The sequence below is a fragment of the Typopeltis vanoorti genome, chromosome 8 (genome assembly GCF_054136105.1).
Source record: "Typopeltis vanoorti isolate ZY-2024b chromosome 8, IOZ_Tvanoo_1.0, whole genome shotgun sequence".
In the NCBI taxonomy this organism is placed as follows: Eukaryota; Metazoa; Arthropoda; class Arachnida; order Uropygi; family Thelyphonidae; genus Typopeltis; species Typopeltis vanoorti.
The window spans coordinates 125548454-125570089 of NC_143556.1; the positions used below are offsets into that span (position 1 = coordinate 125548454).

General features: G+C 35.1%; 1 protein-coding gene across 1 annotated transcript in view; it reads right to left on the reverse strand.

Annotated features, from left to right (window-relative positions):
• LOC150104334 (atrial natriuretic peptide receptor 1-like) overlaps positions 1-21636 on the reverse strand; it is a 282793-nt gene that overhangs the window by 205790 nt on the left and 55367 nt on the right. The window contains exon 3 of the mRNA XM_090396460.1: positions 5208-5400. Coding sequence (XP_090252586.1) covers positions 5208-5400 — 193 coding nt within the window. The remainder of the gene's footprint in view (positions 1-5207; positions 5401-21636) is intronic.

The following is a 21636-nucleotide window of genomic DNA, read 5'->3' on the forward strand; positions in this document are numbered from 1 at the left end:
ATATGTTATGTAGAACAACCAGGGTTCGAGAGAGAGAGAGAGAGAGAGAGAGAGACAATTTTGTTCTTTGGAAAAAACAGTTTTCACATATGTACTACAACTGCTTTGTCAGAAAATGCAAAGAACCTTCAGAAATGCTGTGCACTCCTAGTCAATGGAGTACCAATCAAGGCACCATCTTCCATCGAGGTATCCATCGTTAATTAATTATGAATCTCACACACATAAAACCTCGGATTTGCTGCGCATTGTTTGCAAACAGGATGGTTCCAGCTTAGTATGTGTATCTATCTACTGTTAAACCAGTTTTCAACCGCAGATTCCATTTCAGCTTTGGTAGAGAAAAGGTCTCTTGTCAGTTAACTTACATGTAACAAACTCTCTCGAAGATAGATTTATACAAAAAAAGGCACACGAAATTATTAGGGAATTTTACAACTACTCAAAGTTTGATCTTAGAATTATTTTATAGTCTTTATACTGGAACTGTCAAGAACACTAATTTCGGATAAGCCAGAATAGAACTGCACATGTAATAATGTTCCAAAGTCGGATTTTTTTTATATTTCACTAAAGTGATTCATATATATACACACACACACACACACTACTGTACTTCATTACTTGTTTGTATCTGGGGCGTGTGAGTATTGTTTTAAATAAAGATAAGGCTGTACTGTGCACGGGAATGCATATGAACAAACACATACCGTACTCTTTTCCAGAGTTATTTCGTATGACGGTGACGTGTACGATTTATTATTCCTTCTTACAAAACCGAAGTGAATGTTCATAAATACAAATATTTGAATACCCATGCGTTTAAACCGAATGAGTTTGGAGGTAGCCCAAGCTACGTTCATTCAACAGTGTTACGTATCAATAAATAAGTAAATGATTGCAAGCAATCGTTAAAAAAATTCTCACTAACAAATTCGGTAGAGTGATGTCTTTTATTAGAAAGAAAGTCTAGAGCAGTTTTTGTACACATATTTTTAAACTGTGTCGAAACTTCTCGTGCACTACTGTACTCCAAACGTTTAAAGTAATAATTGAAATAAGAAAGATATATGATCTTAAACTGAATGAGTAATACATTGACTTCGTGGGTGATTCTCCATGGAATACTTTCACCTAGTTCAATCTGGCTCTTACTATTACAGTAGTCACTGTGATAACCAAGACTATAGAGTTATATGCTGCGAGCCAAACTGAAACCCTCTGGAACTCTAAAGCATCACAGGAATATGTTCGGCAGTGATATCGTCATCCATTTCAGAACTTCACATCTGTGTTTCAAAGTAATTGGCCGATATGATAGGCGTGTTGGCTTTTTAATAGGCGGTGGCTCTTTCTCTAGAGTTTTCACAACAATGACTGCAGCTGGCTTCGGAAAGTTCGTGCAGTTACTTACATCATATGACGATAGAGTGTTCAATATTATGCAATTCAATCTCACTGAATTATCGTAAGCATCTTCCACGACCGATATCAGCTTTCCTCCCGGTGCATGCTTGTTTACTTACGGAGAGATGTCTGAATATGTTCGCGCAAACAAATGTTGATGCGGTATTTTTTAAATTTGAAAGTAACGTTCTTCACGTTGAAGCTTTAATTAGCTCAACTGAGAAAGGTTCTCTCATTTCTGAAGCAGACGGTAGCTCGGATTTCCGAGCTGATTACTTACGGGAGGAGCAAATGATCAACCAGCCAATCTTATTTGGACAGGAAATTTGCAGAAACGACTACTGCCAATTTAAACTTCCTCCAAAGAATATACTTAACCAATCTTTAACAGAATTTTCGGTTTTTGATGGTTCAGCATGAACATGAATCTCAAAACTATTTGCATTTTAACGCAGTATTGAAGTATCACGCGTCCTTTAACAGGTGTCTAAGTTCGGAGAAAATCCCCCTCAGCTACGTTCCAACAATACAGAATTTCTGAAAGTCAAGCCTTTTATGCTGAAACACCATGAAACCGCTACTACGATAATCAGATATAATAACATCACACCTGTCAAAAAGAAAACATGAAGCAGTGGGTAGGTTATGTACATCATGATATAAAAAGTAATTTAATTTTGAAATTTGAAAAACTTTGAAAATCATTGACTTATTAATCTTTAGGGAGGATAAAATCACTGACTTAATTATTTTCATTAATAAACAGCATGTGAACTGTATACTATATTAACGGAACTGAACTGCAAGAAGTTGAAAGTTTAAGTTTAAAGGACATCAAAATTACATGGGTGTTGAAGAACAAACTAACAAGCAAGGATAAGGAAATTATTGTTCCACTTTATAAGGGCATTAATAAGACCGCATTTGGACTATTGTACACAGATCTTGTCACCTGGATTTCTTGGTGATGAAGAAATGGTGGAGAGGATTCAGAGGCGAGTTACAGGTTTGCAGGTCTGTGGGATGTTCTCTACCAGGATAGATTGAAGATCTGTGGGCTCCAAAAAATAGCTGATAGACGTAGGAGAAGAGATAGGATAGAAGCATATAAATTATTAAAGAGGTTTTACAGGATTTTATGCTGATGACACTTTTAAGATCAGTTCAGGAAGGGAGAGAACGAGGGGCAATTCCTGGAGATTATTTAAGAGTCTGGTTAACAAGGGTGTTAGGACTAGATTTTTTACTTGGAGGGTTGTGAAGGAGTGGAATGCATTGCCAGAGGTGGTTGTGAATGCTTCATTTGTGAATGAATTTAAGGAGAAGTATGACAGGTATTGTGTGAATAATGGTTAGTGTGTCACTGTGGGGTCTCCCGCGATGAGTCTTTTCACTCCATGGAGACACTTTTATAATCATAATAATGGGCACATTCCAAATCAAAGACAATGAAGATGCACAAAGACGAATCCAGTTACGAAATAACATGAATTTCCTTCCGTTAAAAAAAAAAAAAGCAGCATTTCGAACATCATCACCTTATACCATTCGCTATTGGGGAGAAGGCAGCCTTGCGAATTTCGATGCTACCAAAGAGTCCTGTCTTATTTCATGCATCTACTTACCCCTGCCCTTAATTTTGATAATATTAAGATATCCGAACAAGATCTCATTTATTTTTGTCGGCTGACATATCTCCAACCATTCCTGGCACAAACATCAAATGGACCCAAATATAATATGCAAAAAAGTCTCGTGATCTTTCCCATTCAAGATGCTAATCTTGGAGGTAAACCACTAACTGGGTGTGTGTCCAGTCTTATAATTCGGTTCTCGCATCTGAAGCAGTGCACCAAAAAACCTTAATAATGCTTGATGCTATCTGGAAAAAGAACACTTCGCTGACTTGTTCCCATCACCCACTCGACTCAGAGACATTCTGCTTCTCTCTTTTTTAATTAAGCATTTTCATATGCTCCGTTCCACTGAACTTGTCACTTTCATTCTGCTGATTTCATATAAACATGCAACAATATGTTCTTCCTAAGGGCGATCAGGTGGACAAACTGTTTAAAAAGCCATTAATTATTTTCGTATTTTTTCTTAACCACTTTCCAAAGTACAATGTGCTATAGATTTTGTAGCCACAAGTAGAGGACTGTTATAAAATATAGACAAAATGCATTCAGCATTTTCCTCCTCAGAGTAGAGTTTAGAGACCTATTTGATTTTCAAGTACAACAGGCAAACTGAAAGAGAAAATATTTAGATTACGATGGTTCTGACAAAATTAACTGAAGGATTCTGCCAAGGAAGGAAAATTTCTCCTAAAACATACACTGGATTAACAAGATTGACTCCTTTTAGTAATCTGTTTTGCACTATTTTGTATAAGTTGATGGAGTTGTTTCTGGTTTTAACGGTTAATTTCAAATATTCTTTTTAAATAAGTTTCTGTTTAAGGATGGCATTTCAAATCAGGTGACTGTTCTACCTATGTATCTGAAGAAAAAAATACTTCAAACCGAAACTGACTTATATATGAAAGATAGCGTACGTTTCATAAATGTGTAACTATACACTGGTTTAATATTTAAACGAAAACTCCTTGAACATCGTGAGTTTCCTGATATTGACCCTCAGGAGATATAAAAGGATACTATGTCAGTAATATAATTAAATTCCAATACTTACTGATGTTCTTTGTCAACAATTTTCTTCCAGACTACTCTATCACTTGTCAGCACCAGAAGATCTTATCTCTCTCTCTCTCTCATCTCTGGCTCTAGCTTCATCAGTCCACTTATATCTGTCTTTTTCCTGTCATTATTGCAAAGAAGGCTTGTTTTGATAACCTTTTCTATCCCATTCTGTTTAGGCGATCATACCACGTTATATTTCTCAAATCCTAAGTTAAACTTGTTTTATACACTGTCTTGTAAATTGCTAATGTTTTGGCTAAATTTGTTTCCTTACTCAACTAGGCTCGCACACACGAGCTTTACTTACGCAGTTGCCCGTTTCTATTATCGCTCGTGGAAGAATTACGTTTACACTTTTGTTGGTTGCCAAGTTGTGCATATATTTTTACGCAATGCTTGTTAATGAAATCATTTTGTTATCGGAAAACAGAAACTGACTTATGAAATAAAATGCAAGTATTAAGTGAATAATTATGTTACCTAGCTTAATATTTAGAAGAACGCTGGGTGATGTTTGATAAGATGATATTCAATAGAAAAAATAATCCGTTTTTTAAACAATTACGAAATATTTTTTCTCCATCCCTATATCACATTGTAACTGCTGCAAAATCAAAATAATATTTAATGAAAGCGTTAAACAGTTGTTTATTTGCAACATTGAAATCGTTACGTATACTGATATTTGCGACAGATCCGCTCAAAGTTGAAACTTGGAGAGGATTTCTTATGTCGTTTTACATTAGGTAGTGTAATGGTGCTCATTTCTTTCTGCGCACTAATCCTATGCATCTGATTTGATAGCAGCAATTCTTCTACGGAAAGGAGAAAGAAAAACCGTCATACCAGATTTCTAAAAATTTTACTTATATTCGATCTGTATCATGCAAAGGCCGAAGGAGTATACAAACATTTCAAAATGTGTCTAAAATGAGCCATGATACGCATACTATTTATTATTCTTATTTTTAAGTTTGACTACTAATCACATAGAATTTATTATAGACATAATTCATGATTATACTTAAAGTATAATCATAATACTTAATTTGTTATACACAGGTATTCGTTTCGAGCACGTTAAGACGTTGCCTTTACCTCTTCGTGTCCGTAATCAAATCCAAACTCATCTTTTGCGATCTGTTTCACTGCTTTAGAAAAGTTTTCATACTCTAATGTTTCTGGAATGCGTGCAGTCACGGTTAGAAGAGCTTCGTAAGCTTGGCGGGCACGTGAATTACGGCTTTGCGAATCTTCTTCTCTAAACCAGGGACGACTGCTTTCATTTTTACTGTAAAATAAAATAAATCAATAAAACTGCTGTGGCCACGATTGCAATTATATTCAAGTATATTCTAACAATATGAATCGTATAAGGAAATAAAAATATTGTAAGTTACTGCTGGAAATTATACAAGGTTTTCACAAAAGAATGTCAAATTTCAAATGCGAATTGTTTCATAAGAAATCGCTGATAATTGTCTAATCTACTCCATTTATGCCTGCGCACCCATCCATTCTAATCAGCAGGTGAAAGGATAGTGACAGCTGATTGTATCGTTTCATGGCTCAAAAAATTTACAATCAGGATAGAAATATCGTACTTTTGCGCCACCTTCTGAGTCGGGTGAAATGAGTTGGGTTCGTTAGACTTCTGGCCAATGCACCTTCCACTGTGAATCCCGTATCTTTGGCTTTTGAAGATGCAAAGCTCTAAATGGTTTCCAGGAGCAAAATCTCCACCTTCATTTGAGATCGGTTAATCGTCTTCCATTAAAATAAACTGTTATAAAATTTCTTTGCTTCCCAGACGAGGTACTGTACTATACTATGTATTAAACTCTACTTATAGTACAGTTTAGTACATAGTATAGTACAGTATTTAATATATATTAAATTGAAGATTTATCAGTTATTCATTCAAAAGGTGTCTGGCAACGAAGGGAACATTTGTTCTTGCTCCTACTCACTGAGGAACATATTTTAGTAGTCATCCTTCTTCCTTCAATCTAATAGTCAGGTTGAACCTTTCTGAACTGTTCTGCCCACCACAACGTTCACATCGATGACGATAATAATAATCACTGTGAATAGCACCACACGAAAAGTGGCATTTGGTGACGATGTGTAATATTGCAACGGAAACTAACTTCCATATGTCGATTATCAGACTCAAGCTTCGTCAAAACGTGACTCGAAATGATTAAAATTCTACCTCCCGATCATTCCATGTAAGATTAAATAAACAATGTATTCGTGACGTAGACATTAACCAACTTTTTCGCTTGAAAAAGAAAGAATGTATGAACGATATTCTGAAAGAAACTTTTTTTTTATCTGTTGTTCATGAAAGAGGTAGACACAAAGAAATCTACACACAAGCAGATTTCGTAGCGAGGAGGATTTGGTCGGAAAAGACATCGGTTTGGTTTCTAAATGAGTTGATCTTATAAGTCCTGTTTTATCAACCTTTGCTTTCGCCTAATAAAAAGTAAATAAAATAAAAAACCAGCTTCATCCTATCTTAGTATTTTATAGTTTAGACATGCAAACAGGTAAAACTGTATATTCTTTGGTTTTTCAAATCAATAGTACATTAAAAATTAAGATTGCATTAACTGTTAAAGTGTATTGAATGAAATCATTGGTCAAAAAATTGCATTAAAACCGAGTATGAGTTTGGCAGAAAATATTAGTCAATTAGAAGGAAACATAAAGCGACTGTATTGGATGTTATCGAACTATGTGCGGACCACAGATCATTAAGAAAATACACAACTGACAAAAATACACCCTGCCGTCTACAACACTGTGCACTTACCATATTACAACTGTTAAATATTTATGGTAAAAGTAAACAGTTAGCACATAACTACGAACCATATTCTCGAATTTCTGTTTACAGCTAGGTTTGTACTCATCCTGTAGCGCTAAAAACATGAGACCTCTCTATACCTCTTGGTTAACGGGAGCGGGAAGAAAACGCTATTGTGCAAGAGAAATATCACCATTCTAGATAAACTCATCTTCGACTTCCAGCTGTAAATTTTCCTGCACCCATCGATCTCTATATAAATATTTCTGGACAGCATTCTTACCTAATCTTAGGCGAATGGCCGCGATTTCATGTTCAAAGAGGAATCTACTACGAAACGAGATATTTCACGCCAACTTCACGATAATAACGATTCGAAACGGGTTTTATATTACTGCTGCCGCCTAAGGATGGTGTATGAAATATCAATACTTTGGGAACCAGCAGATTTTAGTTCACAACATCAAGAAACCCAATGCAGCTACTAGCAAGTGTTAATACTGAAGCTTTAACTTTCGTTTAAGTTAAACGTGACCGACTTAAACGCACACAGCTCCGGGAAGGGCACGCGTCTCCGCAACAGTTTGTTTTAATAAGGTGCGCCACTGTCAACGATGACAGTTCATACTCAACTGTTCGTCTCGAAGGCACGCAATGATGTCCAAACGATATTATCGGTTTGAATACTGCTATTTTCTTCAATAACTTAATACAGAATCCCACACAAACTGAACACGAGGCTATTATTGCCATTCTTGCTAAACCAGTTACCAGGGTCGTCGCAAAATTAGATCGCGCCCCGAGGCAAACAATTAAATATCACCCTAGTAGTATGGGACACCTGTATGGAAGTTTTAATTGCCGACGGCAATGTTTTAATTGGGTCATACAGGGTCATATCTTTGAAACTGAATGGTATGATATCATGTACATGGAAGTTTTAATTGCCGAGCTGAACTGGTTTATGATTGGTCTTTTTAGACCAGCTGGTGTGACGTTGTTCGCTTTCCTACAGCATCATTTCTAGCGTAGTTTTAATTTCTCCCCTTATCAAACAGTAATTAAATTTATCCCCTCGACCTTTGTTTCGAGCTCGTAATAAGCTAACGTTTTTGTACCTCAACCAATGAGGGGTGGGGGGGAGAGGTTTGGCTTATTTTCGACCCGAGTCGAGGTCATGTGCCCTGTCTTGTCTCAGGGACTATACGTTATTATCAGTTATCTTAAAAGCTTTTAGGGAAGGTAGCAACAGTTGTTTTTGAAGTTAATACTCAGGTGTCATTTTTTTTTTTTTTTTGCAACCAGTTATGGAACCTCACAGGTAGAGTGTAATTTTAATGCATGTTTTATTTCCTCTCTTATTAAAAGTAATTTAATTCACCCTCCTTATCAGTGTCTGTGATTGGTTGTAGTTAGTCACATGATGCTTTTACGTCATGATGTTTCTCTTTTAAAGAGGTTGTGTGTTTTTCCCCCACTTGAAAGCCTCACGTGATTCTTAAAAGCTTTTTGGGTAAGGTAGTATTAACTTCAAAACAAAAACACTTGTTTTTGTTTTTGAAGTTAATACTCGAGGGAGAATATCGTTACTTGTCTTGTTTTTGTGTATAGAAGTATTAAAAATGGAAGCAAGTCCTTCTACAAGAACTGAACAAATTGATGAACCTACAAATAAAAGAGGTAAGCATGATTTTTGCTCTCCCCTTTTTAGTAATTTAGTGTTTCATTCCCATGCGATTTCTAATGCAAGAAAAATGTATGTATTAATAATCTCCTTTTTGTTTTGCTTTTTAATCTTTAATTAGACAGTGTTATTTAATAGTTTTAATGTTTATTATCTGTTAATAAAAACATTATCCTTGCTACAACCAGATATTTTACTACTACTTTTTTTTTTTTTTTTTTTTTTTTTTAAACAGAATTCACCATCAGAAGGAAACTACTACGATTTCTCCCAAGTATCAAACACAATTTACATCAATGACTGTGTTAATTCACGACTTTCAAATTTCTGATCCAAAAGAAATAATAGCACGACTTGAAAATATTTTTAGACGTTGTTTGAATACGTCAGACAAGAAGTTCCAGAATTTAATAAAGTACGCTTCGCTATTTTAAGTGATGATTTAACTCATTCGGTCAATTTACCTCTTATGTCTTCAGATGATTTCAGTATAAAACGGTTATTGGATGTTATGTTACTGAGAAATTCGGTGGATAGGATGAATCAATCGACCGTGAGATGCGGTGATTGATTCATTCAATCGAATACCCTTGGAGGGTAATGGATGGCAATGCTGTAGCCAATGAAGTTCTAACTGAGGCTGTTACCCTCCTGCCATGATCAGAGCTTTAATTGCTCAATAACACATTATCCCTACACTGTCCTCTACAGATAACGGGGAATATGAAAAGCATTCTTGCTTCGCCCCTTTAAGCCAGTCCTTATAAGGACTGAGAAATTCGTTCAATCGAATAAGTCATTTTTAAATAACTTCACATTAGAAATAATTACAATGTTTATCCCTGATGGGAGAAGCAGCCAATATCACTACTTTTGACTGCATGAAGTCAATGACCAGATAGTCCGAGATAAATATAGTGCGAAGTTATTAAATAAAGATTCAATAAAGAAATTCAGTTATTCATACGACAAACGTTACGTAGATTCTACCACTCAGATCACTTACCCATACGGATGGCGGGATTAATCCATCCAGCAACAATATTAGTTTGTGGCCCAACGCAAAGTAGGAAATCAACTCTGGTTGCTTCACTACTACGAAATCAGGATACAATCATCACTCCGAACGTAAACGTACAGAGAATAGTTTTTTTTTATACTCTGAAGATCAACCCCTATACGAGTTAATGAAGAGAGAAATTCCACATACTGAATTTTATAGAGGTCTACAGGACATCGAGTTTTCTCCGGAAGTAAGAAATATTTTAGTTATTGATGATCTGTTTTCCGTAGCAAACGCGTACTCGAGAATAGCAGATTTTTTTTTACAAAACGAAGCCATCATCGTAATCTTACCATGTTACTGATCACTCAGAATTTGTTTCCAAAGGACAAACAAGCAAGAACGATGTTTGAATGCCTCTTACATATTCCTTTTAGCCAACCCGAGAAATAAGTCTCAGATTTTCTACCTTGCAAGATAAATTTATCCCGAACGTCCTTCTATATTAGTACAAGCTTACAAAGATGCTATTTCATCAAAACCACAAGCATATCTTCTGATCGATCTCAAGTAAACATGCGCAGAAGATTTGCGATTAAGGTCAAAAATATTACCCGAAGAAGGAGAAACCATAGTTTATATCCCTAAGAAATGATTGAAAAAGTGTCATTTATTCAGGCCTAACAGACAGAGGTTTTTGATGGCTCTTGCTTCGTGTAATTCTGATAAACAACATAAAGCATTAATTTCAGCTGCTGGTAGAGAAGAAATCTACGGTTTTTGTGAAGTTTGTTTAAATTTGCTGAAAGGTACGTTACCCGAAACATAATCAGAAACATAAGCTTTCAAAATGTAAGACTCAGATTCGTCATCTCGCGAATAAACATGTCTCTCTCGCCTCCAAAAAGAAAGTTTTGCAAAAAGGAGGAGGATTTCTGACAGCTCTCATTCCTCTTTTAGCACCGCTGCTTGGAAGTTTAATAAGTCGTTGATGGATGCTGTAATTAAAACAGTGCTCCACGAAAAAGTACAAAGTTTGGATGAAGGCATCGTAAAAATTTTTAAAATGTCTTCGTTGTCTTCTGATGAAAAAGTCAAGTTATACAAGGACACTCTCCATATCTGTTATTCAAAGAAAAAAAATCGGTCATTAATCCAGTCCCTGTCGTCAGTTTTCAACAATCAAGTGATGATGCTATTTTACTAGGATTACCATCAAATTTGCATCAAAGTGCGCGTTTACTACTGTCCTACCTTAAAGTGAAAGGTGTCGACTGGTCTTCTGATAGTTCCATACAAGTTAACAATATGCCTCTACCTGACGTGAATATGCTTGAACTTTTATTGGGAGTTTTGAAGAAACCAGGTAAAAAGGAGAGAAAACATTTACCATCTGAATACGGACAACTACAATCTGTGGTTAAAGATATATATATATGGATAACACTAATAAATCACTATAATGTTGAGAAGTAGAATACACCTGACATAATATTTCATCCACATTAAAACCTCTATTCAGTAACTTACAAAAAAAAAAATACAGAATGCAAACCCCAAGTATCGCTACTATTTGACTGAATCTTACATTGTAAGAGGTACTGTAAGACATATTTTCACAAAATCTGTTGAAGAATTCAAGAAACGTCTTGTCTGGCTTACTTCCAAAAGAACAGAAAAATATCCCTTGCTTTTTCTCTTTGATGCTTACGACTACCCAGTGGCGCCCAGGTAAATAAGACTCATCCGTATTACAAATGGCTGTGAAATTTCCTTCTATGTTTTTAGGAAGATGATCTTTCGGTAACACGGCATCCCTTTAGTAAAATTATCTAAAGATAATAATTGTTCCAAATCTAACGTATTCATTTTTTACACCGAGTAATCAAAAATAATGTCATGCTGGTGTGAGATCTCCAATAAACTTCCGAACTCTCACAATAGAATAACAGTAACATTCTGTGTTAAGGGTTTGGCAAATTTTATATTCAATGAAAGATTGCCGTCGTGGACAGGGGTAAAGGCTTCGCTATCAGACTGTTCGCTTGGGGTAAGATGAACTGCATAAAGTGAATAAACCTCTGCATACTCATTCAGTTTAATATCCAACCAGCGATCTTCAAAAGCCACCTTCATCGCGTTGATTAGTGAATAATATTCCCTCGTATAAACGTTCATGTCGAAACGTGGTGAGAACGGACGACTAGGAATTTGTGTGTTGTCGAGTTGAAAGCATAAAAAGTTCAAATCAAAATTCTGAAAACAGTATGGATTCTCGATATAATTCCCGTTAAATGCATTAGAACTAACTAATCCTAACACAATTCTTCTCGGAATTTTTCCCAGAAATAAATTATCGCGAGTAACACTCGTAAGTCCTTTGCTTTATTGAAAATGTTTTGACTTCTGTACGTTCCAAGGGATATTTGGCTTTTGCTTTTTGTAAACATTGGCATGTGCTAGTAAAATCGAAGGTGAAATCTTAGCTTTTCCCACAAATAACGTTGCCTCTTCAAAAACAATTTTGTAGTTTGGTTTAGCTTCAGTAGAAATCAAGGCAAATTCAGTTTTTGCCCTTATAAGTCGTAACCTTAGACCAACTTGATTAATTTTCGGATAACCAGCAGCCATATCTGTCCTCGGAAGGTATAGTGAAAATTTCAGGTGGTAGAACACGAATTTATCACTCTTGTATACTTGCTTCTGTTTAGGTGAGGATCGATTTTTACTCATCCAGGTTACAATTATATCACTGAACGAAGCGTTACTATATCTTCCAAACACACAATTACCGAACAACGCACGCTCTTACCTGTACCATCTCGATTTGGAATTATATAGTTATCACCCTCAGGGAGAATCATCTTGTTTACAGGAGACAAAACATAAATAATCACAATAATACCCCAGAGAGCTGTTATAAACGGAATACTTCGCTTGCACGAACCCAACTCTGGTCTGGATAAGATCGCCAGTTCACTAGCAACTCCGGAATACCACTTCTAACTCTTTGTTTCAACACTTTGTCAACAACGTAAAATTCAGGTCTGGTACCTTTTGCATTTCATCGGCATAAAAACGACCAGAAATTTCTTTTTCCCTTTTCCGTCTTGTGTCTTCGAGTCGATAGGTGACAGGATTAGTAAAAAGAACGGTCTTGATGATAAAGCTTTCCTCGGTCCACGAAGGTATGAATTATTTGTCAAATAGATTTTTTTTTGTCTGGAGATACGCACAATGTCGCCTTCCTTAAACAGTACAGGGATCGGTTCTTCATTCTGACCATATAACCGTTCGTATACGTTACTCTCGTTCCCGTGATTCACTTCTTCAGGAGTCATCCCAATAGATCTATGTTTAGATAAATTATACCCTTTTAAAAGTTCAGGTAACGTATCAACATAAGTGTATGTATTTTTATAAGTGAAATAACGCCACATTCGACCTCGTAAAGTAACGGTGAAATCTTTCTACTATCGATACTTTGGTGTCACCTTTAGAAAAGAAAAAATGTATCCCTCGTTTTTCAAGTAAAGCACGTACATGTTTATTCCAGAATTCTTTTCCTCTGTCAACCTGTATCTGTATAGGATCTTCTGCATAGCTCTGGATACTTCTAAACCTTCTTTGGTTTTGAGAGGGTGAACCCAAGTTTTACGAGAAAATACATCAATCATAGTTAATAAATATTTAAAACCATTATTAAATCTAGCAACAGCACTTAAATCCATCAAATCACACTGGTACTGATGAGCAATTCCAGCTACTTTTGTTTCATCATCATACGTATCAAGGATTTAGGCCTAGTATAGCCTGTTTCGGCCTTAGAAGTCATCGTTGAATCGTTTAAGGGGACATCCTGGTTTTCTTTTTCCTAATGGCTTGTTTTGGTAATCTTTCTGTTTTCATTCTTTAAACGTGTTCCATCCATTTATGTTTATATTTTTTAATTTTTTTCAATTACTGGTTCTTGGTTTAATTCTTTCATAATATCTTCGTTTCTTTTGTGATCAAATAGGGTATACTTTGCAGTTTTTCTCATAAACTTCATTTCTGCTGTTGTTAATCTTTGTTTGTCTTTTTGTTTTATTGTCCAGATTTCGCTTCCATACATTAAGACCGGTAGGACTAATGTATTGTATACGTTTAGCCTGGTTTGTTTTTGAACTAGGTTTGGTTTAAATATAGAGTTAATTACGCCTGTTATTTTTAAGTATTTTGCAATTTTTATGTTTATATCTTTTTCATTTTCATAAGTGATCATACATCCTAGGTAGTTAAATGAATTCACCTGTTCTAAGATCTTGTTATCTAATACTATTTTAGTTCTTTTGATGGATCTTGTCCTTTAAAGGCCATAGTTTTTGATTTTTCCGTTGATATTATCATACCATAATCTTTGGATATCTAATTTAGATTTAAAATAGCTTTCTGTAAGTTATCTTCAGAATTTGTAATTATTATTTGGTCCTCTGCAAAGAGGAGAGTGTTTAAGTTAACTGTAGGTGAAAGTTTAATAATTTACAATCGTCTAAATCTACATTTCACTGGTTTATGTGATGTATAGATAGGTTGCTCTTGTAATCATCGTTTAACATCTCTTATATTATGTCCAGGAGTTCTTTGCAAAGATGATATGCTTCCAAACCCTCCCGGGTTCGACAAATCATAATATATTTTACTTAAATCAGTAGACATCTTAACATAAAATTAACATAGACAGACACTGGTTCAGGTTAAATACATTTTTATGAGTAAATATTTACATGTAAGACAATAAAGAACGCAAATAACTGTGTTGATAAATCATTACATAAAAGATACTATACATCTGTAAGGTACATTCCACACCTTCTTTACTACACAACAATTCACATTCCTCTATCATCGAAAATGGAGAACAATGTTTCATAAATGACGAAATCACTTCCAAACACTGTCCATCCGTCAGAGAAGATGATTTCAAACCCATCTTTATAGAAACATCCTTGACATTTTATGCAAGAACTTCTGACATAAGACGAAACATGTTAGCATTTGTTTTCAAAACATCAAGATGTTGGGAAATACTACTCACACGATCAATCAACGTTAATATTACATCTGAATCACACTATCACTCTAACAAAACGAACAAGACCTCCTTCCACTCTCACAGTGCAAGAGGGAAGAGAAAATTCCCCTCCTCTATTTTCCTGTGGGCATCGTTTAATTTGTGGAAGCTGGAATCTCAGAACATCCCATACATCAGAACCACCAAAAACTATTGTAGCTGTACGAGGTTCAAGACATATTTCAGGATCTAACTCTGACATAGATAAATACAGACATACTCCATTAGTAAGAAAGTACTTAACACTAGCCTTAGACATACTTAGAGGATTTCAAGAAACAATTCAAGAACTAGACAGAGCTCGTTATTTACAAAATAAAAAATAAAATTAAACAGTCACTTGACTCGGAGAGAGATACATGTGACCGAACTACATCCAATCCCTAGACAAGATACGGGGTAATTACTTTTTAATAAGGAGGGAACATCGAATAAAACGACGCTAGAAAAGAATATTATCACGTGATGCTTGCAAGTGGGAGGGGGGGGAACACAACCTCTTTAGAAGAGAAACATCATGACGTTGAAATTATCATGTGACTAACTACAACCAATCACAGACACTGATAAGGGGGATGAATTAAATTACTTTTAATAAGAGAGGAAATAAAACATGCATTAAAACTATGCTCTACCTGTGAGGTTCCATAACTGGTTGCAAAAAAAAAAAAAAAAAGACACCTGAGTATTAACTTCAAAAACAAAAACAACTGTTGCTACCTTCCCTAAAAGCTTTTAAGATAACTGATAATGACATATAGTCTGATGACCTCAAAAACGTACACGTAGACAACTCAGGGCACATGACCTCGATTCGGGCCGAAAATAAGCCAAACCTCCCCCCCCCCCCATTGGTTGAGGTACAAAAACGTTAGCCTATTACGAGCTCGAAACAAAGGTCGAGGGGATAAATTTAATTACTGTTTGATAAGGGGAGAAATTAAAACTACGCTAGAAATGATGCTGTAGGAAAACTATCAACGTCACACCAGCTGGTCAAAAAAGACCAATCAAACCAGTTCAGGTGGCAATTAAAACTTCCATGTACATGATGTCATACCATTCAGTCTGAAAGCGTGACCCTGTATGACCCAATTAAAACTTCCATACAGGTGTACCATACTACTCACCACTGATGGATTATAAGGTAAAAATATAAGAAAATCTCCAATTGTTATTTTGTTTTTATTACAAGAGAAACATTAATGCAAAACGATTACATAATCATCATCATGCGTATCTAGGATTTAGGCCTAACGTGGCCTGTTCCGGCCTTAGAAGTCATCGTTTAAGAGGACGTCCTGGATTTCTTTTTTCCTAATGGCTTTGTACTTTAAGGCTTGTTTTGGTAATCTTTCTGTTTTCATTCTTTGAACGTGTTCCATCCATTTATGTTTATATTTTTTAATTTTTTCTATTACTGGTTCTTGGTTTAATTCTTTCATAATTTTTTCGGTTCCTTTGTGATCAAATAAGGTATACTTTTTCCGTTTCTTGTTTCTTTCAGGCTGATTTCTAATTCTTCTTTAGTTATTGACTTTTCATTTTCGTTAATTGTTTGTCAGTTATCTTTTTCAAAATACTGTCCACAATTCTGTGTAGTAATTTAGAAATTCTTCTAATTTCAATTCGGTGTTTAATTTTATGTTTTAGTATCTGCATTTAAGTGTTTCAAAATCTTATATACATTGGGTCTTATTTTATATAAATCATGTTCTAAATTAAAAACAAATTTGTTCCATGATTCTCCATGTCTTTTTCTGCCTTCTCTTTTAGCTATGGCTCTTATTCTTTTATATTCTATTTCATCTTCTAATCTGTTACTGCTTAACCATTTCTGATAGGTTTCTTTTTTTCTTATTTCTTTGATTGTATCATCCCAGATCATCAGTTTTTTTTTCCTTTTATTGAATTTTTTGGTCTTTCCTAAGCTTTCATTTGCTGCTGCATTTAGTATCGTTTTTATATTAAGCCATATCTAGATATTGGTAAATTCTTTGTTCATATAGCCATTGTACATTTGTGTCATTCAATAGTCTAGTTTTATAAACAAATGTTTCACTTTTTCTTTCTGTTCTTGTTACGTGTAGCCATTTAGGTGGTAATCTTAATTTTATATTAATGAGGAAGTGGTGACTGCTTATTTCATATCCTCTGTGAATTCTAACATCTAGTGAAAATTTTGATGTCTTTTCATTTAATATGAAGTAATCTAATATTGATTTCCATCCTCTTGCTGCCCAAGTATATTTATGTATGTCTTTATGTTTATAGAAGGAATTCATATAATTGCGTAATCATTTTTATTTATTTTATTATATGTTTTGTAGCCGATTATAAAAATCTGTATTATCCTTTCTCTTCCTTCTTCTGGGGCATAAACCAATTATTGTTAAATAGCCTCTATCTATTTTTATTCTAGCTTCCATTATTCTTTCATTCCATAATTTATATTGTTTTAACTCTTTTGAAAGGAAGTTATGAATCCAAACCATGACTTCTGCTTGTGCTCTTTGGTCTCTGTCGACTTCACTGTATATCACATTAAAATTTTCGGTTCTCATAGTTCCTTTTAATTTTTTTTGTTTGTTTCAGTGATTACTGCTATTTTAAAATTTCTTTCATTTAATAGTTGGCCTAATTATATTTCTTTATATGCTATTCCTCTTACATTCCAGTTTGCTATGTGTATTATATATTGTCGTTTTCCATTTCTGTTTTACCTTTTCCATTCCAGGGTCGTTTTCCATAGATTCAATCCGATTACCTTTTTCTGTCAGCTTACAAGTAGAATTATGTTCTCCATGTCAGGGGACTAGCCTGACGATGGAAGAGTTCAGTGGTAGGGCTGTTACCTTAAGGCTTCTGAACTAGCCTTCTTCCGAATTTAAACCCATAGGAGGAACAGGGTATATTGAATGGGAAAAGAGTACATTATATAAGAATTATAGTAAGGTTTATAGAGAGGGCATAGTTGTAAGGCTAGAAATGGAAAGATCCCCATGGCCCTCGAGTACTGTAATAGCATAAGGGTCATAAAATAAGAAGAGTTGACTGATAAGGCTTTATAGGAAAGATTAAAGTAAGTGGATTTTCCTCAAAGTAGAAAAAAGAAGAGGAGAAATCCAGCTAAGGATCCATGGGAGTGCCACTTCCCTTACAATCAAGATGATTGCCCCTTATGGCCCTGTTGTTCCACTAGTCTTTATTCAGTATATTCGGACCACCCCACCATACACAAACACGCGCATGTATACATACATATACATGGTGGGCTTCCCTATCCGCCACCCAGGGAATGCGCTCTCTGGGGGTTACAGGGTTCCGCCGAGAGCGATTACATAATATTAATTAAATGTTTGCTCTACGGGGATATCGCACAATAAAACTGTTTATGAGCTCTTCTAAATTTAAATTATAAACTATGTTCGCCTCTATCGATATAGTTGCTAGACCAACCAATCTTTCTTGGGTCACTACTGTTCGCAAATAATTTTTAATCAGTTTAAGCTTGGAAAAATTTCTTTCCGCACTTGCTACGCTAACAGGAATTGTTAGCGTAGCGACGGCGCCTACCTCAATATGGCTGAGCGAGCGCCCTTATTAAGCCGCGCCGTGAGGCAGGTTGCCTCTATGCTACACCCTGCCGGCTGATGCCAATTGCCCTTCCCAATACGGTAATATTTGCGCCTACTAACACCTGGTTATTAATTTTACTGATAAAGACTTAGTATACTCAAACGTAACCAGTTTGTTACCGTTGTTTCCTATTTTTTCAGGATTTTTTTTTTTAAATAATAGTCAAAACTCATCGTAAACATTAAGTATCCCACAGTCATTGTAATATAATTAACTAAAATTTCAGCATGAAAAATAAAATTAATTGGATAATGTAAAATGACTTAAGTGACAATACGAATTCAGACATGCGCGCCATGGCAGTTGCATTACATAAGTAGAATGTTGGAAGAACTAACGGTAAGATCCGGGAACCCTGTTTTCGATTGCAAAATAGTAGTTGTTTTTTTTTCGAGACACCTATTAACAGGTCGGTGGTCAGTAAAATCGTCAGGAATTATATCACGTCAAGAAAATCGTGTGTCACATGAAGACATTCGTAAACACCCATTCCACAGTGGAATGCGTACGAACCCGAAGCCTTCACTATTGGAAATCCGCGATTCTATCCGTTGGGCCAAGGAAGCCCGGAAACGAATTACTATTAATGTTTTATATATTATACTTCATTTATTAACTGTAGCTATGGATTGTGGTAGCATTTATATATCAAGATTTTTGGTAAACTATTACTGACATTGCATTACTATTTTATACAGCAAAATATTAAAATTGTCTGTTTCGTTCTTCTCCATTATAGAATTCATGCAAATTTCGGAAGGTATGATATCCAAACGATATCGTGGGCTTGGATACCGCTATTTTGCTATTATTTATTTGCGCTTTATTTATAAATAAATGATGATGATTTTGAAAGGCAAATTATAAATTTTTGCAGAGTTTGATGAGTTTGATAAAAAAATAAAATAAAATAAAAGATACGATTGAAATAATACAATCTAAAACGTTCTACGAAAATTAAATAAATGTTCAATTAAATAAACTTTCCTATGTTCTAGTTTTATCCTAGCTCAGCAGATGAAGTCACTTGCACATTGTTGTATAAATTTAAAAAAAGCAATGTCTGAATCACCGAAAAAAGTACTGAAATTAACATTTTGCATATTTTTTAATTTGGAGTCCAAAATAAAAACGATTCATGCTTTTTTCACTTGGAGTAATAACTTCTTTTAACAGTCCTGGAAATATACAGCTTTATTCACTTAAATGATCTTAGATTATTATCCTTTAATTGGCGACTGTTTTTGAAACTGAGGACAGGCATTAGTTCTTAATGGTTTCACAACATCCATTTTACGCCTTTTCGTTTATAGGGAACTGTGGTCATTTTCTCTTTACCATCGCTTATATGAAGGAAGGGTCAATACCAACCCCATCCGTACTATTTGTAAAAACAAAAACAAAAAAAATACAGGGAGTATTTTGGTAAATTTTGGTATTCGTACAACATAGATCATTCCTCTGGAAATTCCAAATTTGCATAAACAATTTTCCCTAGTTTGACGAAATATGAATAAATTATATTGAAAGCAAAACAACGGCTCTCAAGCAATTTTGAGAAGTATTTTGGAATGCTTTTCTTCTAAAAAAACATGACTCAAAACGTTGGTGTCATCGTAAAGAACATGATGGCTTTCTAAGACGCGAACGTTGGAGTCATCGTGAGTTAGGGATTAAAATTGTGATGCTAACGTGCCTGCCAAGATTTCTCCCTCGAATGGTAGTTTTATTCCAGGAAATATTCGATATTTTCGATTTCTTAAAGACATACCCAGGTTCCATATCAACCTGTAAGAGGTGATGCAACAGTAGTTTTCAAACTGCAGATATTTCAACTCCATACAGGCGAGATCATAAAACGAGCTTGCCTTATGTGGACAAACATAGCAACAAGTTACCAGTACGCTCCCAAGTATTTAGACCACAAAATCTGTAGAGAATGGGCTATAGTCTTTTTGTCCTTTAAGATTGCGCTAGGCTTCTCATGCTTCTGGTGTTTCACCTCGCTATCACAACCTGTGCTCCTTTCTATAACATGCACCTATCCTAACAAGATGAACTAAATAAATTTTAGTCCTATGAATTCACTGCATTACAATAGAGCAATTCTAATCGGAAACGTACAATGTTAACTTGTTTTCTTTTATTTCGCTATTATAATGTGAAAAATTCACTTACTGCTACGAATTTTCACTACAGTTAACAATTAGACTAATAAATGTCTATCGAAGTACCAAAGAAAAACGCGCTGTTTGGAAGAATAAAGCATACAAAAAACAACCTTCTGCATTAGAAAGTTAGAAATAATTTTAAAAAAAAAAGGGAGCACTTTGGGCACTCAAAGTACTTAAAATCTCATTAGTTCTCATCGTTTGTTGATGCTCAGCGAAATTTCTCTTAAACTTAAAAGTTGTTGTGATCGTTTAGTGAATTCAATTCATAACATGGATTTCTCAGAATGATTATAAACCTTTCGAAAAGCAATCTCCTAATGCACTGCCTTGTTCTGCAAAGATTTGCGGAACGAAAGTAAACTATATTGCTTAGAAAACAAACTTTCAGGTGAAAAAGTTAAGAATGAAATTCTTTGATTTTTTAATCATCACTTAGAGAAAATAAAGATGATAATGAAGTGCAAAAGTGAGTAATTTTAAAAGTTTTAGAACGTAACGAAAAGTATTGTAATAAGCGAATCGCTTTTCTTTACTTCGGTCACCGAAAAGATTTCACAAAAATTGTTTATGTTGTGTAACACTCTTGAAATCACACGAAATTAAATAAACTTTTGTCTCCATCCGTGCACTCACCACCCTGAAGAGCTAACTTTCCCTTGAATGGTTTTCTTTTTTCCATTACGTATATTGCACGTGTGCCGAAACGCTTCTTCCTTCTGTAAAAAAAAGCGCATGCGGGCAAAGAAAACTGCATTCAGCAGCAGTTCCATTTGTGAGAAACCCACTTGGAAAACTTAATGCCGCGCACGTAATCCTCCAGCAACCACTCTATAATTCAGAGGCAAGGAATGTGTGGCTATCTGCCTGTCATAATTAATTCAGGAAGAAAATAGTTCTTTTGTGCAGTTAACTGGAGGAAGAATTAACGTTTCGAAAACACAAGAAAAAAATGTTAGCTAACTTACTGAGAGTTTTCATAATCATTAAGAAGCGCCTTGATCAAGAAGGATTTCTTTGCAATTTCGATGTCTTTCTCCCATTTAATATCCTCCCTTCTGTAGACAAACTTCTGTCGTTGACGACATTCAGAAAACTAGAA